General features: G+C 56.5%; 2 protein-coding genes across 9 annotated transcripts in view; one reads left to right on the top strand and one right to left on the bottom strand.

The window, feature by feature from the left end:
* IL34 (interleukin 34) overlaps positions 1–1,574 on the top strand; it is a 74,323-nt gene extending 72,749 nt beyond the window's left edge. For all 6 annotated transcript variants that reach the window (XM_007993684.3, XM_007993683.3, XM_073015558.1 and 3 more), the window contains one exon: positions 148–1,574. In XM_007993684.3, the coding sequence (XP_007991875.1) occupies positions 148–338 (191 nt within the window). In that variant the 3' untranslated portion in view covers positions 339–1,574. The remainder of the gene's footprint in view (positions 1–147) is intronic.
* Positions 1,282–26,372, bottom strand: MTSS2 (MTSS I-BAR domain containing 2). 3 transcript variants are annotated; one of them, XM_007993686.3, is made up of 14 exons: positions 26,178–26,372; positions 21,391–21,452; positions 21,206–21,279; positions 20,378–20,462; positions 20,201–20,292; positions 20,045–20,119; positions 18,674–18,831; positions 18,215–18,322; positions 17,296–17,393; positions 14,467–14,689; positions 5,497–5,571; positions 4,952–5,128; positions 4,630–4,795; positions 1,282–4,481 (listed from the first exon to the last, which is right to left on the bottom strand). In XM_007993686.3, the coding sequence occupies exons 1-14, from the start codon at positions 26,244–26,246 to the stop codon at positions 3,709–3,711; spliced, it is 2,235 nt and encodes a 744-aa protein (XP_007991877.3). In that variant the 5' UTR covers positions 26,247–26,372; the 3' UTR covers positions 1,282–3,708. The 3 variants fall into 3 exon arrangements, with proteins under 3 accessions (XP_007991877.3, XP_007991880.3, XP_072871655.1); XM_007993689.3 differs by having other exon boundaries at positions 14,467–14,593; positions 26,178–26,369; XM_073015554.1 differs by lacking the exon at positions 5,497–5,571.
* Between the last annotated feature and the right edge of the window lie 1,063 nt (positions 26,373–27,435).

The raw sequence follows: 27,435 nt of genomic DNA, 5'->3' as shown, positions 1-27,435 counted from the left end.
TGCTCCCCAGGGCTACAAGCCATTTCTGGAAGCCAGGATGGGCCCTGGGTAGGGTGGGGGACCTGCACACGTGGCTTGGTTTGGTGGGGAGGGTGGTCTTGAACACTGCTGCAGTCTTTTTTTTTTTTTTTTTCCTACCCCTTGCAGGTAAACAAAGTTCCGTCCTAAACTGGCAGGACTGTGAGGTGCCAAGTCCTCAGTCTTACTGCCCAGAGCCCTCATTGCAATATGCGGCCACCCAGCTGTACCCTCCGCCCCCGTGGTCCCCCAGCTCCCCGCCTCACTCCACAGGCTTGGCGAGGCCGGTCAGGGCACAGGGCGAGGGCCTCTTGCCCTGAGCACTCTGGATAGTGACTGCAGATAGGGGCAGCCAGACCAGCTCCCACAGGAGTTCAACTGGACCTGAGACTTTGAGGGGTGGTGGTGAGACCCCCCTTGGGAGAGGACCCCGGGGAAGGGGTTTTTCCTTTGAGGGGGATTCTGTGCCACAGGAGAGCTCAGCTTCCTGCCTTCCATAGCTGCCATGGCCTCACCTGGAGCGGAGGGGACCTGGGGACCTGAAGGTGGATGGGGACACAGCTCCTGGCCCCTCCTGGCGCTGCCCTCACTGTCCCCCCGCCTGAAGGGGGTGCTGAGCCTCCTGTGGCCCGCAGCAGTGAGGCCACAGCCATGGGTTGCAGGGAGACGGGCAGCACAACGTGGCCATTCTAGGACCCCCCAGCCTGGCAGACTGGGGAGCTGGGGGCAGAGGGCGGTGCCAAGTGCCACATCTAGCCATAGCGGATGCTCTTCCAGTTTCTTTTTTCTATTAAACACCCCGCTTCCTTTGGTTTGCTTTGCTTTGCATCTTCAGGGGTGAACCTGGAGGGGATGGGAGGTGGCCAAGCGCAGGAAGTCAATGGGGGCGGGGCTGAGGGTGTGGATTCGGAGTGGATGGAGCCTGCCCAAGGGATGTGGAGTAAGAGGGATGCCAGGGATGGAGTTCCAGACCTGCCTAGCCCAGGGGCCTCTGTAAGCCTGGGTTGGGGGAGGCGGTGTTGGGCTGATCCCCTCGCCTTGACCCTTGCCATCCTCCCTCCCTCCCTCCATCTGGCTGCCCCCAGGCAGCCCCTAGCAGGGACACCTGTGGGGCATTTCAGAGACCCAGGTCTGGCCCTGGCCCCCACATGGAGATCTGAGATCCTCCGGGAGCCGCCAGCCTGGCCTCCTGCAGCTGGGATCTGGGGTCAGAAAGGTGAGGTGTGGGGATGGGGCGGGAAAGAAGCCAGGCAGAGGCAGGGGTGTTAATTACAGTACACCTTTATTAATACTGGAATCTTCACAGTGCATCTGTTACTTGTAGCAGTGACTATTTAAATCAGGGGGAGGATGGTGTGGAGGGGGCGGGGAGGAGAGGAGAATTTTTCCAAAATCTGACAGAAAGAAAAGAAACAAAATGGTTCATATGGGATGGAGGGTAGGGGAGCGGGGGGAAGGGTGAGTAGGAACCAGGAGGGCTGCCTGGGGTGGGGGAATAAATTAAGAAAAGGAACGAGTTAACAACAGCACCAGGAAAGTTACTTCAGTCAAAAGACGCTTTTGAAAAGAATATTTCTCTGTACAAAATGAGAAATTAAACAAACGTAAAGTCCCCCAAACCAAAGTTTGTGATGTGGGATGGTTGGCTCGGATCCCGAGGTGGGTGGGCCTACGAGGTGGTCGCTACGTCGACGCAAGGGCGGCAGGGGTGGTCTCAGGATGGACGAGGGGATGGGGTAGAGTATGTACAGCCCCCGGGGCTTGCAGGGGAGGGGCACAGCGGAGTTGGTGGGGGCTGTGCCACACGAGCCCCCCTCTCTGGGAAGCCCCTGCCTCCTTTCCCATCAGAAGCCCAGGCCTGCCCACCCACTGCTCCTCATACTATTCCCACCACATCCTGAATCCTGCTCCACCGCCCTGCCTCAGCAGACCCCTGCAGCCCTGGGGAGAATGTGCAGCAGAAATTCCACCCAAGACTCCCCACACTGGTCACCTGCTCTCCTGGCCCCTAAAACAGGGGCCCTGATGTTGGCCTGAGCTCCACGGGTTGAGTGCTTGGCCAGGCAGTTGTTGGACCTAGTGACTTACAGGGACCATTCTCCATCAGCTCTCTCTGATGAGACTCCGTGCACATCAGGGCCTGCTTGGTGCCCAGACTTACCCAGGAGCTGCCCTGCCGGGGTCCCAACTCACCGCACAAGAACTTCCAGGAGCTCAAGCCTGGGAGGCTCAGACCCAGCTCCACTCCATCAAGACCAAGGTGCTCCTGACCCCCAGGTAGGACCCTGCCCTGGGGCCATGATGCCCTCTGAGCCCTGCTTTCCCTCCTGACCTGCGGGGCCACCAGGACTTCCTCCGCTTGCCTTAGGCTCACGTGCTTTTACCTGCTGAGACTTGGCGTGACTTGGTTCGTGGGGTGGGGGCAGCTTTGCCCCTCCCCCTGCCCCCGCTGCCAGCGCAAGCCTGGACTACAGTGAGGGCTGTCCTGGGATGGCATCTCCTCTGGCAACAGAGAGTCAAAGCCAATCTTCCCAGACTCGCTCCCCTACCTGGGCTTGCAGCTGGCTCAGACCACAGCAGACAGGCCGGGAGTCTCCCAACCCTATTTTGGCTACACTCAAGACGCCAGAGAGAACAGTAGCTTTCCCAGGGCTCTGGGGGAGCCAAGTCCCCCGCTTCTCCTCCTGCCATAGTACCACCAGGCCACGGGGGGGGGTCTGTCCCCCAAGCACTCCCAGACACCCACCCTATATCGTCCCCTCACCCCCACACACAGTCCTCGTCCACAGCCAGCTCCATTTTATTATATTCATAAAATGACCCCACACCTCCTACTGCTCCAGTCCCCTCCTTCCAAAGGTGGCTGAAACTGTGACCCCAAAGTTAAAGGATTGATGTACCCAATGAGAAGTGAACATCTGAAAACGGTGCCTGTGTGGCTGGTCGGTGACCCTAGGGCCTCCGGCCTCCTAACCCTGCTGCCCTAGTTTCCAAGGAGCTGCCCTGGCCCCCTCCAGCCAGCCTCACGGGGTCGGGGAGGCGAGGGGTGGGAGCCACCACAGGGCCCCCGGGACTCCCCAAGCAGCCCCTGGTTTCCTCCCTGAGACTCGGCGTGGGCCCTGGAACTCCCTTCCCACATGGGAGGGCCTGGCTGCCCAACTCCAACCTGCTGCCCTGGCTCCCAGCCCCCAGCAGACATCCAGCCCAGCGCGCACCTGGCCCCTCCACAGCCGCTCTGCTTCCCGGAGAGAGAGGGGCCTGGGAGAGGCAGAGAGAAGGCAAGAGGGGAGGAGGGGGGCTCAGGCAGGGGAGAGGGGGCCAGCATTCCAGGAGGAGCTGAGGCAGGACCAGCCCTGGGAGAGGCCGGGATGGTGAGAGGGAGGCCAGCCTGGCCCCTCTGCTGTGGGAAGAGGCAGGGCCCGAGAGGAGGAAGAGGAGGGACAGAAGAGCATAAAACAGACCCCGAACCAGGCCCAGGCCTGCAGGCTCCGTCCCGGCCAGGCTTACTAAGAAGTCACTTCCCGTTTAAATGCTGGAATCCAAGTGAGGTGTCTCTTTCTGTAAAGTGGCATCGCCTCTGCCCTGGTTCTGTCCTCTCTCCTGGCTGGGCCTTTGCTTTGAGTGCCTGCGGCTCACAGACTAGGCCACCTGCTCGCACTGGGGCCTGAGAGGATGGGGAGGGTGGCGCCATCATAAGATGCGGGGCGCCGACCTGTCGTTGGTGACGGTCCTGCGGAGCCGGACCCCACGCCGGATGGCCACCAGCATGTCTTCGGCCGGGGGGTCGCTGGTGGCGGCTGGGGGCGGGGTGGGTGTCTCTTCCGTGGGGGTGGCCGACAGAGCAGTGGGGAAGGGGAACTGGCCCTCGCCCAGTGCGTGGGCACCCGCCACCAGCTCCCCCAGCTTCTCCACCAGACTGTGCCGGTTGGCCGCCAGCTGCTGCTGCTCGTCCTCGGCCCCTGCCCCGGGGTACCCGGCTGCCTCTGGGGATGGGCTGCCCCAGGCTGTGTTGGGCAGGCTGAGCCTCTTTGGGGAGGCCTTGGCAAGGTCCGGTGCCAGGGGTGAGGCGGTCTCGTCGGTGTAGAAGACGCACTCCTCGCTGCCTGCCCGTGTGGGCCCCATGTAGCCGGGTGAGTCAGGCACCGTGGGCGTCTTCACAGGGACGATGGGCGGCCGGATGGGGATGGGGCCAGCGCTGGACAGGGCGCGGCGCACGGTGGGCTTGGTGGAGGGTGTGCGGCGGATGGTGGCCACGCCAGGGGGTGCACCTGAGGGCAGGCCAGTGGCCGTGGGCAGCCCCGCGGTGGGCAGCCCAGCAGTGGAGGCCGGGCGCTTGGTCTGGATCAGGCGGCGGTAGTTCTGGGCGATGTTGCTGTTGCGCGGGATGGTGGATGACTTGTCAAACTCAGGCGGGCCCTCGCTGTCTGCATCCCCATTCACAGAGTAGCAGTCGTAGTCGGAGCCTGGGGGCATGGGACGAAGTAAGGCCGGGGGCCCAGGTGGTTCCTTGCCCCCAGCCCACCAGGGTGAGCACAGAGGGGGAAGGACGGGGCCCTCCTGGATGGCAAAGTCCCAGCCATCCCTGGTCCCACCCCAGCCCCGCAGGCCTGCCTTGGGAGGGGATGGTGTCCTCAGAGCAGGAGGGCGTGGTGGTCTGCGTGCTGTAGCCGCTGGAGTACTGCAGCGAGTCCCGGCTGCTCTTCTGGTGCTCCAGGCTCAGGCCTCGCGTCAGCACCATGGCCAGGTCACTGGCTGCGGGGGACACCTCCTCGCTGTGCTGAGGGTGGGAAAGTGCAGGCTGAAGCCTTGTGCCCCCAATCCCCTCTGCCCAAACTCCAGGCAGCCCTGCCAGGTGGTTGGAGCTGGCCCTGAGGCCACTGGCTGGGCCTCCTGGGACTAACCTGGGAGTGAAGGGGGGCCCTGGCCGGCCTACCTTGGCCGCGATGGTGGCAGGGGACATCCGGGGTCGTGGTGCCTCTTCCCCGCTGGGGCCCAGGGTGCCCCCACTGGCAGGGCCTGGCTCTGTGTCTCTCAGGAGCTCCACTCGGTCCTTCCTCCGTTGCAGAGTGGCGCCTGAGGGCTGCTCGTGGGAGCCAACCTTGGACCAGTCCTGCAGGGAGGGTGTGGCAGTTCAGGGGGACCCTTGGCCCTACCATCTACAGCCCGGGGGCCCCTCACTGTGGCTGAGGCTCACGGTGTCCAGGGCTATGAAGGGCCTCTGGTTCACAGTCACAGCCAAGGGCAGAACATGGAGTGTGACCGTGGCCCCTCAGTCCCACCAGGCCCAGGGGTAAGATGTGGCTGTGTGGGCAGTGACTGTATGAAGTGGCCAGGCGGCTTGTCTCTTGGGGACAGGTGCTGTGTGCACGCACCCCCGGCTGAACCCAGGCCCTCTGTGTGGTAATGGCACCAGGTGGGGAGGGCACGGATAGGAGGGGCAGCTGGTGACTGTCCTGGGGCCGGGCTGGGAGCACTGACCGAGGTGGGGGAGCTGCACTCGCTAACGGACTGGCAGGTTTCCGAGGCCTCAGAGGACGCAGAGCTGGAGGACTTCTGCCATGCAGAGGCCAGCAGGCGGTTGCAGACAGAGGGGCCGGCGGGCAGCGAGGAGGAGAGGAGAGAACAGTTTTGTTCACAGAGCTGGCATGCAGGGGGGCGGTTCAATTCAGCACCTTGCCCAGCGCCCACCCCCTACCCCAGGGCCACAGCCTTGAGCACCTGCAGCAGGACACAGCAGCCCAGAGCGCACGCGATGGGCGCTGATGCACCCCACAGCCCAGCCCTGCACATTTTGAAGACTGACCACAAGATTCACTGCTGACAACCTGGATGTGGCCAATAAGGGGGAAAAGAGATACTGAGGGTGGCAGCTGGGTGTTTGGTCTGAGCAGTTGGGTTGATGGTGTCACAGTTTTCTCAGACAGGACACGGGGGAAGTGTGAAGCCCCAGGTGCCACACTGAGCACTGAGCTGAGCTGCCTCTGAGGTCTCTGCATGGATGCAATGAGGGCCGTCGTATTCACAAGCTGAGTGCAGGGAGAAGTTGGGGTTGGAGCCATCAGTGCAGCGATCTTGGGGTAGGATGAGGCCACCAGGCAGCGAGTGCAGTTAGACAAGATTGAACGGCCAGGCCCGCGGCTGCTGATGCGCAGCAGTTGGGAGGAAGAAGAGAGTCCCGTAAAGGAGAGCGACAGGGAGCGGCCGGAGAAGTAGGAGGAGAACCATGAGCAGGCGATGCCCCAGGAATCAGGAGAGCCTGCTCTGTGGAGAAGGGGATGGCTATGCTGATGCTGCTGGGTGGGGCTGTTTGCTTGGGGCACAGGGTGTCCATGGAGACTCTGAGGAGAACTGCTTCCGTAGAATGGGGTGGGGGAAGCCTGTTTTAAAGTGGACTGAAGTATGAAAGTGACACGCCTGCTCTGGGCAGTGGGGTGGACTAGGTGTCCTGGGACGCCCTCCCTTCCTAAACAACTACAAAGAATAAAGAAAAAAGCAGGCTAGACACAGGCCCATGAACTCCTGAGCACGTGTGATGAGCAGGGTTCCCTGGGGCGCCAGGTTCCCAGAAGATGCCAGCTTCATCTGCAGCAGGACACAGCAGCCCAGAGCGCACACGATGGGTGCTGACCCACCCGATAGCCCAGCCCTGCGCATTTCGAAGACTGACCACAGGACTCACTGCTGAGGGCCTGGATGTGGCCAGTAAGGGGGAAAAGAGATACTAAGGGTGGCAGCAGTGGGGACATGAAGCACAGTGAGGTGTTGGCCTGGGAATGAGCCAAGTTAAGCCAGGGCAGCCCCCTTCCTCCAGCTCTCTGAATCATTCTGGATTTAGATCCCCAGATTTCCTGCAGATTCGAATGAACCAAGATCACCAAAATAAAAGGAAACCAGGCACCACCTGTGAGAATTCAGAGGAAATAACAAATGCAGACTTTTGGCAATATGATAGTTAAAGTAAAAAACTCAACGGAAAAAGTATTTGGCAAACTCAGATAAAAAGTTCAACACTCGCTCATGAAAAAACAAACAAAACAAAGACACAAGCTTCTAAAAAGGAAGCTGCTCTGATAAAGAATATCTACAAATGCACTGATACTTTTCCCTCTGAGATTGGGAGAAAGACAAGGATGCCCACTGTCATCACTCCTGTTCAGCACTGGAAATCTTGGTCAGTGCAATAAAGCAAGAAAAAGAAATAAAAAACAAATGGATTGGAAAGAAAAGAAAGAAGGCCAAGTGTGGTGGCTCATACCTGTAATCCCAGCACTTTGGGAGGCTGATATATAAGGATCACTTGAACCCAGGAGTTCGAGACCAGCCTAACATAGTGAGACCCCTGTCTTTATGAAAAATAAAAAAGTTAGCCAGGTGTGCTGGCACATGCCTGTGGTCCCAGCTACACAGGAAGCTGAAGCAGGAGGATATCTTGAGCCTAGGAATTCAAGACTGCAGTGAGCTGTGATCTCACCACTGAACTCTAGCACTCCAGGGTGGGTGACAGAGCAAGACTCTGTCTCAAAAAAAAAAAAAAAAAAAAAAAACTATTTACAAGTGACATAATAGTATATGTAGAATATTAAAAAGAATCTACAAGTTATTAGAATCAATGTAGGATTAACCTTTTAACAAGGTTATTGGAACAAAGTCAGAAAAAGATCAATTGCATTTCTAAATACTAGCAGCTAACAGGAAAACAAAACAAAACAAAACCACCCTAAAACACTAATGTAATTTACAATAACGTCAATAAACACTGAATACATAGGGAAAAAATTCCAATGACAGATATGCTAGATCTTTACACAAAAACCACAAAACAAGCTGGGCATGGTGGCTCATGCCTGTAATCCCAGCACTTTGGGAGGCCAAGACGGGAGGATCACATGAGGCCAGGAGTTTGAGACCAGCCTGGCTAACAAGGTGAAACTTCGTCTCTGCTAAAAATACAAAAATTAGTCTGGCATGGTGGTGCATGTCTACTCGGGAGGTATCCCAGCTACTCGGGAGGCTGAGGCACCCAGGAGGCTGAGGTTGCAATGAGCTGAGATTGCACCACTGCACTCCAGCCTGAGTGACAGAGTGAGACTCTGCCTCAGAAAAAAACCCGAAAACCAAAAACTCCTATAAAACATTATTGAGAGGAAGTAAAGCCTAAACAAACGGAGAGATATATATGCAATTCCATTCAAATCCCAGGAGCTTTTTTTCTTTTCTTCTTTTGGTGGAAACTGACAAGCTGATCCTAAAAGTTACATGGAAATGCAAAGGGCTGAAAAAAGACAAAGTGGTACCAAAAAAATAACCAAGCTAGGGGACTTCCATGATCAGATATCAAGATTTCCTATAAAGTTTGGCTGGGCACAGTGGCTCACGCCTATAATCCCAGCACTTTGGGAGGCTGAGGTGGGTGGATTGCTTGAGATTAGGAGTTTGAGACCAGCCTGGCTAACATGGCAAAATCTCAATACAAAAAATACAAAAATTAGCTGGGTGTGGTGGTACACATGTAATCCCAGCTACTCAGGAGGCTGAGGGATGAGAATTGCTTAAGCGTGGGAACAGAGGTTTCAGTGAGCCAAGACTGCACCTCTGCTCTCTCCAGCCTGGGGGACAGAGTGAGACTGTCTCAAAAAAAAAAAGAAAAAAGACTTTTTATGAAGTTACAATAATTAAGATGGTGTGGCATTGGTATAAGGCAGAGAAATCAACAAGTAGGACAGAGTGCCAAGTCCAGAAATAGCCACACACCTACAGATACCTGACTGATGATGAAGGCAGCACTGCTATGCACTGAGGAAAAGAAGATGCTATGCTCCAACTGTCTATGTCTCCCCCAAATTCCTCTGTTCAAATCTTAACCCCCAAGATGAGGTACTGGGAGGTGGTTAGATCATGAGGGTGGACCCCTCATGAAAGGGATCTTATAAAAGGTTTGAGGGAGCTAGTTTGCCCCTTCCAACACTGAGGACACAGCAAGAAGGTGACATCTATGAACCAGAAAGCGGGTCCTCACCAGACACGGAATCTGCTGGTGTGTTGATCCTGGCCTTCCAGCCTCCAGAGCTGTGAGCACTACATTTCTGAAGTCTAAGCCACCCAGGTTATGGTATTTTGTTACGGCAGTCCAAATTGACTAAGACATATTTTTCTTTTTTTTCAATACACTGTCCTGGGTCAATTGGATATCCACGTGAAAAAAAGGACCCCTACCTCACACCACCCACACACACCCACCCACCCACACACACACACACACACACACAATTCCAGATGAGCTGCAGATCTAAGGAAAAGGGCAAAACCAAAAGGCTTTTTAGAGGAAAACATCTTTGTGACCTTGCAGTAGGCAAAAATATCTCAAGCAGGACACAAATAGCACTAACAATTTAAAAATGGATAAACTGGACTATTTTAAAACTAAGAACTTCTGGTCATTAAAAGACCCCCATTAAGAGAATAAAAATGTACCCATAGAAGGAGAGAAGATATCCAATGAGGAACTTTATCTGTAATATCAAAACGTTCTATAAATTGGTAACAAGAAGACAGATAATGCAGTAGAAAAATGGGCAAACGATTTAAAAAGGTCCTTCATGAAAGGAAATATTCTAATGGTCTTTAAGGGTATGAAAAGGTAGCTGGGTTCAATGGCACACATCTGTAGTCTCAGCTATTCAGGAGGCTGAGGTAGGAGGATTGCTTAAGCTCAAGAGTATGAGGCCAGCCTGGGCAACATAGCAAGACCCTATCTCTTAAAAAAAAAAGTATGAAGGCTGGGCGCGGTGGCTCATGCCTGTAATCCCAGCACTTTGGGAAGCCAAGGCGAGCAGATAACCTGAGGTCAGGAGTTCAAGACCAGCCTGGCCAACATGGTGAAACCCCGTCTCTACTAAAAATACAAAAATTAGCCAGGTGTGGTGGCATACGCCTGTAATCCCAGCTACTCGGAAGCCTGAGGCAGGAGAATTGCCTGAGCCTGGGAGGCGGAGGTTGCAGTGAGCCAAGATCGTGCCACTGCACTCCAGTCTGGGTGACAGAGTGAGACTCTGTTTCATAAACCAACAAACAAAAAAAAGTATGAAAAGGTGTTCAATCTCAACAGCATTGGAGAAATGCAAATAAAATATACAGGGAATTACTATTACTATCCCCCACCAGAATGGCTAAAATGAAATCAATATAAAATGCCAAGGGCTGGTGAGGATGTGGAACAGCAATGAACTGTCATAATCTTGGCAAGGTATGGTGGCTCATGCCTGTAATCCCAGCACTTTGGAAGGCGGAGGTGGGTGGACTGCCTGAGGTCAGGCGTTTGAGACCTGCTTGGCCAACATGGCAAAACCCCATCTCTACTAAAAATACAAAAATTAGCCAAGTGTGGTGGCATGCACCTGTAATCCCAGCTACTCGGGAGTCTGAGGCAGGAGAATCATTTGAACCCCAAGGGTGGAGGATGCAGTGAGCTGAAATTGCACCACTGTACTCCAGCCTGGGAGTGAGACTGTCTCAAAAACAAAACAAAACAAAACACTGTCCTAATCTTGCTAACAGGAGGGTAAATTCGTATGAGCACTTTGGTTCACTGTTTGGTAGTACCTATCAAATCTGAAGATGTGCATATCCCATGACTATGCAATTCTGCTCCTAGGAATGTGCCCCACAGAACTGCATACTAGAATGTTCACAGCAGCACTATTAGCAGCATCATAGCCAAAAAAACTGTAAACTATGCAAATGTCCATCAAAAGGGTTAATTATGTATTCACACAATAGAATGCCATATAGCAATGAGCAAGATCTATATCTCCACCTAAAACATGGATGAATCTCATCAACATAACTGAGCAAAAAGAAGCCAGACATAAAGGATACATACTATATGATTCCAAGTATACACGCAGAAAGGATAAAAAGGGCAAAACTAGGCCAGGCACTGTGGCTCACGCCTGAAATCCCAGTGATTTGGGAAGCTGAAGTGGATGGATTGCTTAAAGGCAGGAGTTCAAGACCAGCCTAGGAAACATAGTGAGACCCCCATCTCTATAAAAGAAAAAATATAAAAATCAGCCGGGCATGATGGTGCACACCCGTAGTCCCAGCTACTTGGGAGGCTGAGGCAGGAAGACTGCTTGAGCCTGGGTGACAGAGTGAGATCCTGTCTCCAAAAAAAAAAAAAAGTCTAAAGTAGGATAGTGGTTACCCTTGGGTGTGTAGTGACTTAAGTGAGCACTGGTGGCTTCAGGAGTGGTGGTTATCCTGCTTATATGCTTGTTCTTGGTGTGTTTAGAATACCTCGATAAAAAAGTTCGTTGGCCAGGTATGGCAGGTCATGCCTGTAATCCCAGCACTTGGGAGGCTGACATGGGTGGATCACTTGAGATTAGGAGTTCCAGACCAGTCTGGTCAAAATGGCAGAACCCTGCCTCTACTAAAAATACAAAAATTAGCTGGGCGTGGTGGCACACACCTGTAATCCCAGCTACTTGGGAGGCGGAGGCAGGGGAATGGCTTGAACCCGGGAGGAGGAGGTTGCAGTGAGCCAAGATCGCACCATTGCACTCCAGCCTGGACAATGGAGCAAGAGTCTGTCTCAAAAGGAAAAAAAAAGTTCCTGAAAGACTCAATAGTGATGGGTTATAACCCGTAGAATAAAAGAAATATTTATGAGCCCATATTGATATAAATTAAAAATTGAATATATAAATAAATGGGGGAGAAGGGACAGATCTTTTTATAGTAGAATCTCAATTTAAAAATATAGGAGAAATGATGGAAATAGAAAGTCACCTATTTTAACAAGCAAGAATCATCAGTGGATGCCAAAACTAGTGAGCAAAAGTACAGGGAGAAGCAGGAGATTTTCATCGTCTCAAAAGTATCCCTTCACAGTATATTCCATTAATTAAAAAGGCGGAAATAATGACTCTCCAGTGGAGAAACTTGGCATACACCACCTTAACCAAGGATCAAGGTGAACATCACCAGTCACACGGCACAGTGACATTATGCAGCATTTAGGATGCACCAAGAAGGGGATAACCGCACTTCTGTGGTACTCTTGCCAAAACTGTATGACTGCTAATTCTGAATGAAAAGACATCAGACAAAGCCAGATTCAGAGGCATCCTACAAAACATCTGACTGATATTCTTCAAAAGTATCAGTCATGAAAAACAAGGAGGGACAGGTGTGAGAAACTGTCATGAGCTGGAGAAACTGAGGTGACACCAACACGAAACATTATGTAGGGTTCTAGCTGGGAGCAGTGGCTCATGTCTGTAATCCCAGCACTTTGGGAGGCTGAAGTGGGCAGATCACCTGAGGTCAGGAATTCCAGACCAGCCTGACCAACACGGTGAAACCCCGTCTCTACTAAACACAAAAAATTAGCTGGGTGTGGTGGCGCATGCCTGTAATCCCAGCTACTTGGGAGGCTGAGGCAGAAGAATCGCTTGAACCCATGAGGCAGAGGTTGCAGTGAGCCAAGATTGCACCACTGCACTCCAGCCTGGGTGACAAGAGCAAAACTCTGTCTCAAAAAAAAAAAAGAAAAGAAAAGAAAAGAAAAAAAACCCAGGAACATTATGTAGGGTCCTGAATCGGGTCATGGACCCCTGGACCAGGAGAGGGAAAACTGGCAAAAATAGAAAGAAGACTGTAGATTACTTAGTGTTAATTTCTTGGTTTTAAAAACGTTTTTGGTGGTTATGTAAAGTAAGATGTCAACACTGGGGAGACTTTGGGAAGACTATATGGGAACTCTGCACATGTTACAACTTTTCTACAAGTCTAAAATGATTTCAAAATAAAAAGTTAAAAAAAGCCCTGAAACAAAAAAGCCTCAGTGGGTAGGTTAAATAGCAAAAAGGAGAAAAAGTCGATCGTAAGATAAAACTGAAGAAATGATCCAGAATATATCTGGAGAAAAAAGTAGATAATATGAGCTAAGAGATGCATAAGATAGAAAGAGAAGGCTGGACATGCATCCAACTGGAATCCTAGCAGGAGAAAATAGAAAGAATCAAAGTGGTAGTAAAGAGATAATGACTGGCTGGGCGCGGTTGCTCACACCTGTAATCCCAGCACTTTGGGAGGCCGAGGCAGGCAGATCCCTTGAGCCCAGGAGTTCAAGACCAGCCTGGGCAACATGGCAAAATGTAGTCTCTACTAAAAATACAAAAATTAGCTGGGCATGGTGGTGCATGCCTATAGTACCAGCTGCTTGGGAGGGTGAGGTGGGAGGATCGCTTGAGCCTGGGAGGAGGAGGTTGCAGTGAGCCAAGATCGTGCCACTGTGCTCCAGCCTGGGTGACAGAGTGAGACCCTGTCTCAAAACAAAACAAAACAAAACGAGATAATGACTGAAAATTTCCAGAACAAATGAAAGACATGAATACAAACCAAGAGAGGTTAAATAAAAATAAATCTACATTGTAGACACATTGTAGCAAAACTAAAGAGAAGGCCTAAAAGTGTCCAGAGAAAGACTCAGATTCCTCAAAAAGAAGCATCAGTGACTGACAGCTGACCTTCCAACCAATGGTGGAAGCCAGAACACAGCGGAGAACTATCTACCTTCACAGTGTGGACGGAAGACAACGGTCACCCCAGAATAGTTCTCCTGGCAAAACGAACTTTCAAGAAGGAGGACAAAAGAAAACATGTTACAGATAAACAAAAACCGAGAGTTTACAACTACAGATCTATTCTAAAAGAACTTCTAAAAGATGTTCTTTTCTTCAGAAAGAAAGAAAGTAAGCTTTGGAGAATTTGAGATGCAAGGAAAAAATGACAAGAAATGTGTATTAACATATGGGTAAATCTAAACAAGTACTGTATGTATAAAATAAAGAAATGAAGAAGAAAAATGTCATTTGTGGGTACTATAAAGAGAAAATAATATAGCTTGTAAGTTTGAGAGAGAGTGGGTGACAAGTAAAAAATATATATATTAAGAGCCTTGAATTATTCAGGAGGTGGGGTTCTGACTTTGTTAAGTATGCATGTTAAGATTTCAAGGTAATCTATAAAAGAAAAGAGATAGTACATAACTTACAATTCAGTAGAGGGGAAATAAGAGAAAAGAAAAAACAAAGGCAAGGGTAGAGACAAGAATTCAGGACAAACAGAAGAAAGCCAGAAGTCTAAATATGTCAGTATTCATAATATATACAAAGGTGCTAAAAATGCCAATTAAAAGATAGAGGCTGTCAGATTGGATAAAAAAAGAAAATCTAGGCATTCTACTGCTTACAAGAGACTCATTAAAAATATAAAGATATGTGAATTTAAAAGCAGAGATAGAAAATGATAATATAAATACTGAACAGAATAAAAGACTTCAGGCCAGTCTAAACAGCTATAGTAGCCCCACATGTGGCTTGCCTGATGCTGGCATAAGGCTGCTGTACCCCACCCTGATTGATCCTTCTAACGCCCCCTCACCTGGCTGGTGATGTCTGAAGGCATAGGCGAGGGGGGCTTGGAGTAGGTGGCATCCTGGGAGACGAAGCCAGAGTCATGGGAGGAAACGCTGGAGAGGCGAGTGGTGGTGGTGGCTGGCTGCGCCAGGCTGCGGTAGCGACAGGTGGAACTGGGTGAGTATGTTTGGGCACCCCCAGGCCATGGGGCTCCGCCACCCTTGGCACTGCTACTGCTGCTGGGGGCACTAGGGGAGTGAAGGAAGAGGGCACAGCAGCCAGACAGGGAGACAGAGGGGTGTGTGTTTCGGGGAGGTTGACAGACGAGGGTGGGGAAAGAGGTGAGGGGCAAAGGAAGGAAAAGACAATGTCAGACTAGGAGGTCCTGAGACCCAGGTGCTACAGAGGAGCTGTGTTCTGGGACGGTGTGGAAGGGGAGTGCCAGAGCAGGGTACCCCCAAGCCCCAGTGCTGAGGGGAGCTGTGGTCAGGGAATGCCCAGGGTCAGGCAACCTCTCTACCTCCTATTCTGCCACTAAGAACAGCTGTCCAGGCCGAGCACAGTGGCTCATATCTGTAATCCCAGAACTTTGGGAGACCAAGGTGGGTGGATCATTTGAGGACAGGGGTTCAAGACCAGCCTGGAGAACACAGTGAAACCCCATTGCTACTAAAAATGCAAAAGTTAGCCAAGCATGGTAGCGTACGCCTGTAATCCCAGCTACTTGGGAGGTTGAGGCATGAGAATCACTTGAATCTGGGAGGTGGAGGTTGCAGTGAGCCAAGATTATGCCACTGCACTCCAGCCTGGGAGACAGAGCAAGGCTCTGTCTAGAAAAAAAAAAAAGAAAAGAAACAAGAAACAGTTGTCTTGTCTGGGTGTGGTGGCTCACACCTGTCCCAGCACTTTGGGAGGCGAGGTGGGTGGATTGCTTGAGTCCAGGAATTTGAGACCAGCCTGGGCAATATGGTGAGACCCCATCTCTACAAAAAATATGAAAATTAGCCAGGCATGGTAGTGCACACCTGTAGTCCCAGCTACCTGGGAAACTGAGGTAGGAGAATCACTTGAACCATGGAGGTCGAGGCCACAGTGAGCCATGATTGTGCCACTGCACTCCAGCCTGGGTGACAGAGCGAGACCCTATCTCACAACAACAACAAAACCCCAAAAACCCACCAAAAAACCTATTGGTTTCACCAAAGATCTTAATCTAGATTCTTATATCCTAAAGAATATATCTTTATCACTGATGACCACCATTAAAAAAAAATAGTTTTATGATGGGGAAACTGAGTCACTGGGCATCAAACAATTAGAACCAGACACAAGTCTGATCACTTCTTTTTTTTTTTTTTGAGACGGAGTCTCGCTCTGTCACCCAGGCTGGAGTGCAGTGGCGCAATCTCGGCTCACTCCAAGCTCTGCCTCCCGAGTTGACGCCATTCTCCTGCCTCAGCCTCCCTGCCTCAGCCTGTCCGAGACACCGGGGGACACAGCCTTCTCAGAGCCCCTACAGGCGCCTGCCACCAAGCCCGGCTAATTATTTTGTATTTTTTAGTAGAGACGGGGTTTCACCATGTTAGCCAGGATGGTCTCGATTTCCTGACCTCATGATCCACCTGCCTCAGCCTCCCAAAGTGCTAGGATTACAGGCATGAGCGACTGCCTGCGGCGAGTCCGATCATTTCTAAACCACCTTCTGAAAATCTGGTATTTGCCATCCAGTCCTAACTGGATGTCTAGCATATGGTGACGGTGTGTCCGGGTACAGAGGTCACCTTCCAGGTGGATCCTGCACCCACCATCACTCTCACCCTCTCCACTCCCTCAAGGGGTGTCCAGCCCTCCATGGCTCACACCCTCAGCACAGCAATTCAAGCCTTGGATGGTGTTCCTGGCAATTAAAGTTGCCTTCTCTCTAAGCATGACCCTGAAGCCTCCCAGCCTCTGTTCGTGGCTGTCCCCTGCAATCAGCCCCTCACTGTGGGACGGCCACCCACGCAGGGTCTGCAGAGCTTCCCTCTGAGGTAGTAGCTGATTGCTGTGCCTGGCTTCTCACAAGCTCTGGATGTCCAGCCAGTGATTCTGGGGAGAGGGGTGCCTGGTAAAGGGGGACCCCCACCAGCACTTCACTCTGTGTTTACTGCCCTTCCCACCCAAGGAACCCTGAACCATCAATGTCTCCTCCAAACCCAGTCCCAGTGCCCGACCAAGGAAAGGCCCTGATCCTGAGCCTGGCTAGTGACTGCAAGATCCTTGGCCTCTCCCCAGCTCTGTGAGGCTCCCGGGGCCAGCTTGGGCCAAGGCTCCAGATGTGGCAGCTGCCTCCATGGGAACCAGCTCTTAGGAGCCAGCCAGGCTGGAGTGTCCTACACCTTGTGGCCCCAGTACATATTTCTAGAAGCCTTCCTATCTCTCCCTATCTTTGACTCTTACTATGACCCCACATGGTGCTGGGCCTGGCAGGGTCCAGTGGTTAAATGCTGGGACTTCATGCGTCAGTTTTCCCTTCTATGAAATGGAGATAACACCATACCTGATACAGCAGTGTTAGGATTCAATGAGAAAAAATGCATAAAGCAATTAGCACAGCACCTGGCACATAGGAGATGCTCCATAAATGAAGCAGGTACCGCCCCTGCTCTCTATCCTGCCAACAAACGCCTGTGCCAGTAGCAGTCTTGGGATAACAGGGCACATTTTCCCTCTACATATGCAAATTCCTCAGATGATGTAAAAGTTGTGAATTTTGAGGCCCTGAAGCAATTTCTGATGCAGCTTTGCTGGGAGCATCCCCATTTCCTCTTGGGATACCACCCCCCACACCCCTGGGAACCCCACCTCCACCGACCTGCACATGCTGGACTTCCGGGAGCTGGAGCTGCTGGGTGATGAGGGTGGGGTCTGGTAGGACCAACTGTAGTCCGAGCCCTTTAGGTCTTTGATTACCTGGACAGGGACATGGATGGGGGTCACTGGAGGCAGCTCCTCAGAGCTAGTAAGGCCAGAGGCCCCCACTCTCTTCCCAGTTGGGTCTTCTCCCCAGGAGAAGACCCAGGAGTCTGAAGTCTCCTCCCCCCAGCTTCTCCTAATGTGGGGAGCAGGGAGACACCGGGGGACACGGCCTTCTCAGAGCCCCTTCAGCTCACATACACTGAGTACAGATTCTGAGCCCAGCCTGGGCTGGGCGAGTGACGCTGACACCATGGGGTGCGGGTTGCTCCTGCGCCTCCCTGAGTTTGTTTTCTCCTGTGAATTGGGGCCACCTGTTCCTGTCTTAGAGCGGAAGATACCCTGAGATAACTTGGCAGATGCTGGGCATGCAACAAGTGCCCCCGGAGCGTGCTGCCTGCAGGCTGTGGAGCAGGACTGGTCTGAGTGCAGTGGGAGCAGGGTTGGGGTGGGGTGGCCAGGTATGCCTGGGTCTAGGGGAGGGGATGGGGTTTCTGGGCATGAAGGGTGGTGGGGCATCTCCAGGTTCGGCAGGTAGTCTGCCCAGGTGGAGAAGGGCAGACAGACTCTGGGCCTGGCTCCATGGATCCAGGACTTCACCCATCTACTCTGAGTCTGAGAATGCTGCTGGCCAGGGCAGACCCTCCCCAACCCCGGCAGGTGCTCCGGGATGGCCTGCAGTGGGTGTTAAAAGGGGTCTGGTCTTATGCCCCTAGCTGCCTCCCCCAAATGCCATCCTCTTTTCCCCTCTACTGCTCCCAACCTAGGGCAGCCCATCTCCTCCCTGCCCCTGGCCCTTGGCCCGAGGGCTCCCACACCTGCTCGCTGGCGGGAGGCAGTTTGTGGGGTTCCGCCGTCAGCACCACCAAGTCGTCGATGATGCCCTGCAGGTGGGTGATCTCTCCCAGCATGGTCAGCTCTCCGTTCTGAGGAAGCAGCGAGTCAGACCTGCGGCCCTGTCCCCCACCTGCCCACCTGCCCACCTGCCCTGGAGAAGCAGCAGGCCTTGTCGGGCCTCTCCTCTCTCACCCTTCCTCACTAACCAGTGCTGCTCGGGGCTGGTGCAGGCAGGGCCCACACAGCCCAGATGGCTGGTATGATGGTCTGTCCAGACCAAATCAGTGCATGGTGAGCTATGAGACCTGCCTTTGGGCCAGGAGCATGTGGCCTTGATGCCCCCAGCCAGGGACTGTTGAGAAGTGACCCTTCTTGGAGGTCAGAAGGTCAACCCTGGGCCCAGCCCACCCCACTGGGGTCTGAGTCCCCAGGAGCCCCACCACCACAGGCTGCAGGAAGGTGATGAAGGTGCAGAAGCGGCCCCGCTCCTCAATCAGTGCCCGGCGCACGGCCTGCTTCTCCGTCTCCTCCAGCAGCAGGTACATGTCGTTGACGTCCTGCAGGGCACTGTCCAGCTGGGGCTGCAGGTCTCCTTTTCCTGGAGGGGTGGGGAGGAGAGGCCTTGCTGGGGATGCCAGCCTGGCTTGCCACACCCACGAATGGGCTCAGACCCTGGTGGTGGCATCTCTCGGCCGTTGGGCTGGGTGCTGCCCTGGGGCCATGGGACTGGGGAGGGCAGTGAGGACTCTGGGGCTTGTGGAAGGGCTAGTCCCACCAAAGCAGGAAGAGAGGCCAGACACACGCACAAGAAAGAGGCCAAAGCTGCAAAGCCACTCCGGATCGGGGCATCTCCATGGAGGCTCTTAGTGCCCAGGAGCTCTGCCAACACGGAGCCTCCCTGGCCTCCACCTGGGGTACCCTCACTGTCCCGGCATGGTGCCCCTCACCTCACAAGGTCCAGGGAGGTGGGGCAGAAGTGGGACAAGGGAGTGTGTGGGGCTCAGCTGCAGGTCAGGCCATGGAGGGGCAGGGTCCAGGAGAGCTAGGGCTGGGCCTTAGAGGCAGGGAAGGGGTCTATGTGGGTTCCCACTCAGCTCAGGGAGCAGAGCACACAGACAGCAACAGCGACACAAGAAGCAGCAAGAAAGAGAGAGGCGAGAGGATGATGCAGAGGAGATGATGAGATGGCAGGTGGGGAGGTGACAGGTAAGCACGCAGGCCAGCCTGGTGGGGGTGGGGCAGCCAGGGCCTGTGGCCTCCACCTCGCCCTGGCCGACCCCTCCTGGCCTGGCAGACTGACCCAGCAGTGGCCCTGGACTCATCCCTGGCCAGGGCCCCCAGGGGCCCCGTGCCCCAGGCCCCTCCCTTGTGGACCGACCGCCTTCCTCGCTTCTCCTTGGCCTGGAGAGGTTCCTTCCAATGGCCCTGAGCTGGGGGAGACAGACAAATGCAACAAGGACGGGAGGAGCAGCTGGAGGGACCGACATTTGACTTACCAAGTAGCTCTACAGGAAGGATGTGGGAGGAGAGGAGGAGAGACAGAGAAAGAAAGAATGTGTGAAAGACGCCGGATGGACAGAGCCACTCCTGGGGCAGGGGTGCCTGGGCCTCCTGCTGCCTCCCCTAGGGAGGTTCTGGACCAGGTTTGGGGGGCAGGGCGGCTCCCTCTGTCCCACCCAACAGGTTGGAGGGTCCTGTGTCGGGGACAGCGCCCCTTTGGCCGGGATGAAAGCTTTGGGGCGCCCCACGGGGCAGCGGGGCTGTGGAGCGGGGCCGTGGGGCTGTGGCTGGGGGGCCGTGCTGGGCACTACCTTTGCGGGCCTTCTTTTGCAGCTTGAGCGTGTCCGACGACTTCTTTTTGATCTCATGCCGGGCTCGTTTGTACTCTGCAGAGGGAGAGAGGGGAGCGCTCTAATGGGGTTCCTGCGGAGTCGGGGGTGGGAAGCCCGGCCCCGCACCGCCTTCACCTTTCGCGTGGTCCTTGTCCAGCTGGTTGGCTGCCTTCTTCCAGTCCTCGATGCGCTCCTGCAGCGGGTTGATGAGGCTCTCCAGCAGCGCGCTGTGGAGGGTGGGAGGGAGCGCAGGTCAGGGCTGGGCTCCCCCGCGACGCCCTGTCGCCCCGCCCCCGTGCGGCGCCCACTCACTTGGTGAACTGCCGCAGCTTGGTCTCGATGCTGCGGTGGCGCATGCACATGCGCGTGAGCGCCGAGCCGATGTCCCTTGTGGCCCCTGGCAAGGCAAGCGCGGCGTGGGAAGGGGCCCCGCCGGGGCCTGCGCAGTCCCGGCCTCGGGCCAGGAGGGGGCGCCCCGGCCGCGCAGGCTGAGCCTGCAGCCCGCGCCCCGCCCCCGCCGAGCCGCAGTCCTGCGGGTCCTGGGGGATTCGGGGCCTCCTCCATCTCCACCAGCTCTTCCTCCGCCATCCCCGCCGCGCCAGCCTCCTGCGGCGGCCTCCCCTCTACCCCAGTTGGGAGAGGCCAGCGCCAAAGACTGTTCTAGGAGCCGGCCAAACGACCCTCCAGGTGTGCCCAGATGCAGGCACGGGAGTATGAGCACGCCCAGGACCCGAAGGAGCAGGAGCCCCAGGTCTCTGCCACTCGGACCAGAGGGCAGAGGAGGCGCCAAGCCCAACGGCGCGCTCACCTGACCCTGCGTGCTCTTACAAGGACGGCGGGCGTAGGTGGGAAGAAGCCCTAAGGAGAATCTCTGTGCCGGGGGGGGGGGGTTGGGGTCACATGAACAGCCCACAGCAAGAAGGGAATCCCCAGGGAACACTCCTGTCACTACTCACCCACTCCTGCTTACATGCCTCTTGTGACGAGGGGCTCACTCTCCACAACCAGCCCATTCCATTAAGGAGCAGAACTCAAGGTTCTGGGCTTGGCGTACTTTCCCTGGCCCATCCCTTACTCTGCCTTTCCAGCCTCCAGGCCCATCCTGGGGTACCCCCAACCTCCAGCCACGCGCCTCCCCACCTCGGGTGTTGGTAGCCATGTCAGCCACTTTCTGGAAGGCATCCAAGAAGGCCACAGCAGCCAGCACGGTGGTCCTGGGGAGAGGGGCAACGACACAGATGGTCAGAAGGACAACAGCACGGATGGTCGGGGGTGGGGGGTCTCTGCCTGCCTCTCCCCTGCTGGGATGCCCTGGGACAACTCACCTCAGCTGGGAATGCAGCTTTGTGGCCTTGGAGTTGAAGTCCTCCCAGATGGGGTAGGAGCTCTGCCGGGCAGATGGGAGAGAAAGTGAGCTTCTTGTGGGGCGGCTGCAGGGCTGGACCTGGGCCGGGCTCCCCACGTGCTCCATCCAGACTCAGGGCAGTTTCTGAGACAGCAGCCCTGCCCCACGGAGAGGGAGGCTCTGGGTCCTCTCGGAGGGCAGAGGACCAAGGACAGAGCGATCAGCATGAGGAAAGCCTGTCCCTAGGAATGGGTGCCTTTGCTAAGCCCTCCCTCCCTGACGTCAGGACGTCCACCCTACAGGCTACAGGGGGCCCACATCTCCCTCAGGAGAAACGGAGCAGGAAGTGGCAGGTCCTGTCCCCTCGGGGTTTCCCAGGCACCTGGCAGGGGATCTGGGCTGAGCCCAATGAGAGGCTTCATGTCTCCCGAACATGTGCCTAGGACAGTGGCATTGACCTGCCCACCAGAGGCAGAGGCACAGTGTGGAGGGTAGGAGGTGGCAGGGCTGAAGGCACGCCAGGTGTAGACTGGGGCCTCCGGGGCCCCCGCCCTGTGTCCTGCAAGCTGCCATCCCAGGCCAGCAGCCGTGGCTCCCAGGGCCGAGGAGACTGTGGCTGCTGCAGGGCCCAGCTAGCCTGCCTGGGACAACCAGGCCCTGGGCTGAATGGGGCCTTGTGCGGCCAACAGAGCCACCTTTCTCCACCCCCTGCTCCCCTCCCCTCCTGGGGAAACAGTGTGGCCTTTATCCCAGCCTGGCCCAAGGCTCCAAGTTGGAAGGGGGTTTCCCAATAGGGAGGTCGGGCTCCTGGCGACCAGTTGTCCAATCTGATTATGGGGCTTTTCTGGTTAACGCATGCCCCGGGGTCCTGGAGAAACCTCAGCCCTGGCCTAAGGGCCCTGTGGAGGTCTTGCTCCTTGACAGGCAGCCCTGGGCCAGCCAAGCCCCAGCCCACAGGGGCTTCTGACCCTCCCCTCCATGTAGGATGGGCACTGGAGGCTGGGGCCCTTCCTGAGGAAAGGGGAAAGAGGAGACCCTGGCCCTCAGGGCCTCAGAGGGAGGCTCTGCCCAGCTGCAACCCAGGAGCAGGCTAGGGCTTGCCCTGCCAGGCTAGGAGAGCTTGAAGGGGTGGGAAGGAGACAGGGCAGCTTAGGGGGCCTCAGAATCTCCCTCCCCTCCCAGCCCAACCAAACCAGTGTCCAGAGAAAGCAAATATTTGCAGAGTCCACAGAGGCCGAAGCAAGAGTGGGGAAGCTGTGGGTGGGCTATTCCCAAACGGGCACAGCTGAGGGTGAAGGGGCCTGGGAAGCTGTTCCCAGCCATCCCGAGGAGTGGACTCATGCCACCCATGCCTGGGGTACCCCTAGGGGGTCTTCTAAAAGGGGGCACTCTGCCACCGCCTGGACCCCCACCCCCACCCAGCCTTGAAACCTTGCTAAGACCTCCCTTTAGGGAGCAGAGAAGTTGCTAGGGGTGGAGGGGGGTCCAGAGCCAGCTATCCTGGCACCCAGGAACCTTCTTAGCCCCTGAGCAGCCCTCGGGCAGTCGCAGAGATTAAAGGCTGTCCCCATGGGGAGGGGACAAGATGGGGTGCAGGGGAGGCCAGGCCACATCCCCGTAGCAGATGGACCTAGATGCCTCAGTCTCTAAGGACCTGGACCTGCCCCCCTCTCCACGGCAACCACATAAAGGACCCCAGAGACAAGGAACATACGTCTTATTTGTTTATATCCGCCTCTTCATGGACAGGTCAATTTCACTGATTAAAAATAAGAGACAGGGCTCCAGCAGCCAGTGCCCCAGGAACAGCATCCTCAGCCTTCACCTGGGACAGGCCCAGGCCCAGGCAAACCTTCCCAACAGCCCCATGAGATGAATACCATGACTGCCCCCATTTCACCAATAAGGAAACAGAGGCCCGTAGAGGTTAGCTTATTTGCCCACGGCCACCGGGTGGCAGGGTCAGGACCTGATCCCATGTCTGCCTAGTCACTGCACACCAGGTGGAGGCACTCTCTTACAAAGCAGGGAGACAAGCACTGAGCGCCAAGGCTGTGGAGGTGGCGGCAACTGCTGGGGTGCGAGAGACACCCAGTTCTGCCCCAAGCACAGTGGCTGCTCTGGAGTGGGAAGGTGGAGGGCTCGTCACTAGAGGCGCCCAAGCGGACAGGGAGGAGGACGCTCTGTCTCTGTCCTGGCAGCGGCTGTGGTTCAGATGTGGAGTGTGGGTGAGCAATCCAGCCTCCAATCCCAGGGACTGGGCTTTCCAGGTGCCCCTGGGCAAGGTCCCCCTGTCTGAGCCTGTTTCTTCACCTGTAAAATCAGGAGAGGAAGGGCACCTGCCCCACTGGGTCAGTGTGGAGACTGAAGCAGGCGCTGCCCAGCCAGCAGTCGGTGCAGCGCCCAGCAGGCAGTAAGTGCTCAGTTCACACCAGCTAACACTATGCAAGCCGTGCCCTCTGCAGGGTCCCCTAGCAGAGGCCTGGCCAGGCCTGCGTGTCCAGGTGACACTCTCCACTCTTGAGGGGTGGGCGAAGAGTATGGCCCCATTTTCTGGCTGGGCCAGCACTGGGTGGAGGCCCCATTCACTTTGCTGAAGGTGCCATGCCCAGGCCTATGACCTTGGGCAAGTCCCTGCCCCTCTCTGGGTTTCAGTGGACAGCCTGACACCAGTGGCCATCTGACCTTGGCCCCCGCTCAATTCAAGGTCAGGGTCTCCCAGAGGCCCAGGGGAGGGCTTCTGTGGGGTTTGCAGACTCACTGTGGGGTGGCCTCATGGGGCAAGCTCAGTGTCCTCAACCTGGCTGCTGATGGCCGCCCTTCTTCTATGGAGGCCCTGCTGCTCAGGCCACCCAGGGGAAAATCCAGAAGCTGCTCCCCAAATCCAGGTGATCAGCCTCCAGGTGGCCTCGTCCCCTTCTCTGCCCCTGGTCATGGCCCCTGAACACATGCCTGTGTCATAGGTAGGGGCATATCTGTCCTTGGCATCATCCCAAGTGAAGCCTCTTCTGTTTTGCCTCCACATGTCAGCAAATCATGCCCGGTGTCTTACTTGAACCTCTTGCTATGATCTGGGCCCACTTCCTTCTGTCTCATCCCAAAGTTCCTTGCAAATTGGCTGGAGAGGGAGAGAGACAGTCCTGGTCCGCTTCTACGAGCAAAATCTGCTGCTCTCTGCAGTGGTTGCTATGAGGCTGCCAGTGGTGGTGGGTGGTGGGGTGCGGGAAGGCCCATCCTCAGCCAGCTCTGGGATCGGACAGGGGAGGGTGGTCTGTGTTGCCAGTCCCAGAACAGGATCCTGGGGCCAGGGCTGTGATGTCCACAGGGCAGACGGGGACTGCTGGGGGCCAGTGGAGGGGCCTGGATGTACAGTTGCAAGAGATGGGGGTCCCAGGGGGAGCGCACCATAAGGGGCAGGGTATGGGGGGCATCTACAAGCCGCTAACTGGGTAGTCCCAGGCCAGGCTGGCTTCAGGACTCTTCCAGGGGCAGAGATTTGGCAGCTGTCCCTGGGGCTGTTGTCCTGGCAGCACCAGGAGCCTAGACCTCCAACCTGCCAGCAACCCCCACCCCTTATGGGGCCTGTCCTAGCAGCACTGTGCTGGGTGGTGTCATCCCCACCCCTGGCCTGGTGGGATTCTGTGTTGTGCACTTGGAGAGTGTGCGCTGGGGTGTGGGGGTGGGGGCCCTTGGGAGATCCTGTGGGGTGCATCGTTCTTTCCCGTTCTCCTCCCAGCCCCCAAATCCTGCCCCTTCATCCTAGGCTAAAGAAAGGGGGCAGGGCAGGAGGGCAGGAATGCTGGTTCCTGGTCCCCACCCTATCACTGGAGCTGGGCCCTCTCTGCCTAGTCAGCGTAGGGCAGCCCTGCCAAACCCTGGCCTTGTCTGGGGAGAGGAACCCACTCATTTTCCCAGGAGAAAAAATGGGGGCTGAGGTCAGGGGAAGGGTCCAACAGTCTCCTTAATGACCTTGAGCCATTCCCAGGCCTCAGTTTCCCCACCTGGTGGTGTGAGGAATGAATGGGTGGCCAGCTCCAGCCTGACCTTAGGCAATCCTGGGAGAGAGGGGGAGCTCGGAGCTGAGAGTCCAAGGTGGTAATGGAGTAGGAAAAGCGCTCCCTTGGGGTTGCTCCACCAACCCCAACCTTCATCCCGCCTCCTCCCAAGGTGATGATCAAGGCCTATCCTTGGGATGCAGGGACATTCAGCCCGGGGACCTTGGAGTCCCGGAGCTTCCTGGGGTTGTGGGGGTGGGGCGGGGCTGGGGGAGGCAGTCTCAGGGTCGGGCGCAGAGGCCCAGGTCGGCGGGGAAGGAGTTAACGGTTCTCCGCTTTATTATTTTTTCCTGCTTTGGCGGTGACAGCATTGTCTGGGCTCCGGGGCCTTTGGGGAACATGGTGGTGGAAGGGGGCGGAGGTCGGCAAGACCCCAGACTCGTTAAAGGGCCCTAGAGTCAGTCCTGGATCCAAATCCCATTCATGGTTTGGCGGTCTGGGGCGCAGGGAGCCTGCGTGTGCACAAGCTTGGGTCAGGACCCCACGGGGCCACCGCGGGCACCGCACGGACACCCCGACACATGAGCACCCACACCCCCAGACGGGCACCCGGAGACACGGGCGCCCAGCAGACCCAGGCAGGACGCGCTCAGACAAGGACACACAGACACCGCGGCGCGCGGCCACACGGGGCTCGGCCACCCGCCGCCACGCGTCCCCGGGGGGACCCGCACCCGCCGCCGCGCGCCCGGCCCCGCCGCGCCCCGGTTACCTTCATGTCGTTGACGATGGCCTGGAAGAGGCCGCCCAGGGCGCCGCACTCCTTCTCGGCCGTCTCCATGCTCGGGCCGGGCCGGGCCGCGGCGGCGGCGGGGCGCACAGAGCGCAGGGAGCCGCGCAGGGGAGGGGGCCGGGCCGCGCGGGCGCTCGCTCCGAGGCCGGGCCGGGCCTCCCGCCTCCAGGCCGCGCTCAGCGGCCGGCTGCGCCGCGCTCCGGGGTCGCGGGCCTCCGGCGGGCGGCGCGGGCCATGTCGCAGCGGGGCTGGCGGGCGGCGCGGGGGGCGCGGCGCGGACAGCTAGCGGCGCAGCCTCGGCGCGCGGACTGACGGCGGCGGTAATCCGAGCCGCCGAGGCTCGGGCGTCACGTGGGCGCGGCGGAGGGAGGACCGCGGGGAGGGAGGGAAGGAGGGCGGGCCGCGCGGGAGGGGGCTGTGGGAACGGCCGCGCGGGCGCAGGCCCATTCACGGCCAGAAACCAGGGCTTTGAAATCCGAGCTCCGGCGCTGCCAGACTAGTCCGGCGAGCGGGGCCGACGGGCTCGGGCGCCACCGCGGGTCGGGGGGCGGCGCTGGGGCGGGGCCAGCCCTGCCCACTCGGGAGCGGGACGGGTGGCTCTCAGTCCCTGGGTAGGCGCTCCACGACACCTTCCGGCCTTTGGCCTGGGGCGGGGGCCTTCCCGCGCTTCGAAAGACGGGCAGTGGATACAGTGGCGGGATTTGGTCGGTGTATCGGCTGAATGGGATACACTGCACAGAATAGGGCGCGGGGTATCGTGGGACCGCCCGCCTTAAGACGGTTTCATCGCACGCACAGACCTTCCTCCTTAAGTTCGGACCCTTCCAAGTTTCTTGGCTCCTTTTCCAAGTGGTGCAGATGCCACCCAGATGGGGTGCCTGAGGCTGGGCTTTTGGGGGGCAGTGGTGGTCTCCTGGGCCCTGGACAACCTCCGTCCTCGCGGGTGGGGGCTCATTTCGGACCAGCAGAGCAGAGCTGGGCTGTCCTTGGTCTCTGTTGCCTGAGTCCACGGTGGGTGTGATGCACACACGTGCATGGGGTAGCAATGTCAAGTGCAGCCTGTCCTGGACACTCCAGGCAGGGAAACCCATCCTGGGGGGCAGCATGATGGTGGGGGGGCGCACTCTGGGGGGAAGAACAGGCATAAGCTCCTTTTCCCCTACTCCACGGGCGGCAGGGAGCCAATTACAAGCTCATTTGGAGACCAAGCCCAGGGTTCCCAGAGCCTGGGGGCAGG

Source organism: Chlorocebus sabaeus, chromosome 5 (genome assembly GCF_047675955.1).
Source record: "Chlorocebus sabaeus isolate Y175 chromosome 5, mChlSab1.0.hap1, whole genome shotgun sequence".
Taxonomy (NCBI): Eukaryota; Metazoa; Chordata; class Mammalia; order Primates; family Cercopithecidae; genus Chlorocebus; species Chlorocebus sabaeus.
Note: the sequence above shows the minus strand (reverse complement) of the source record. Positions and strands in the feature narration are given on the sequence as shown.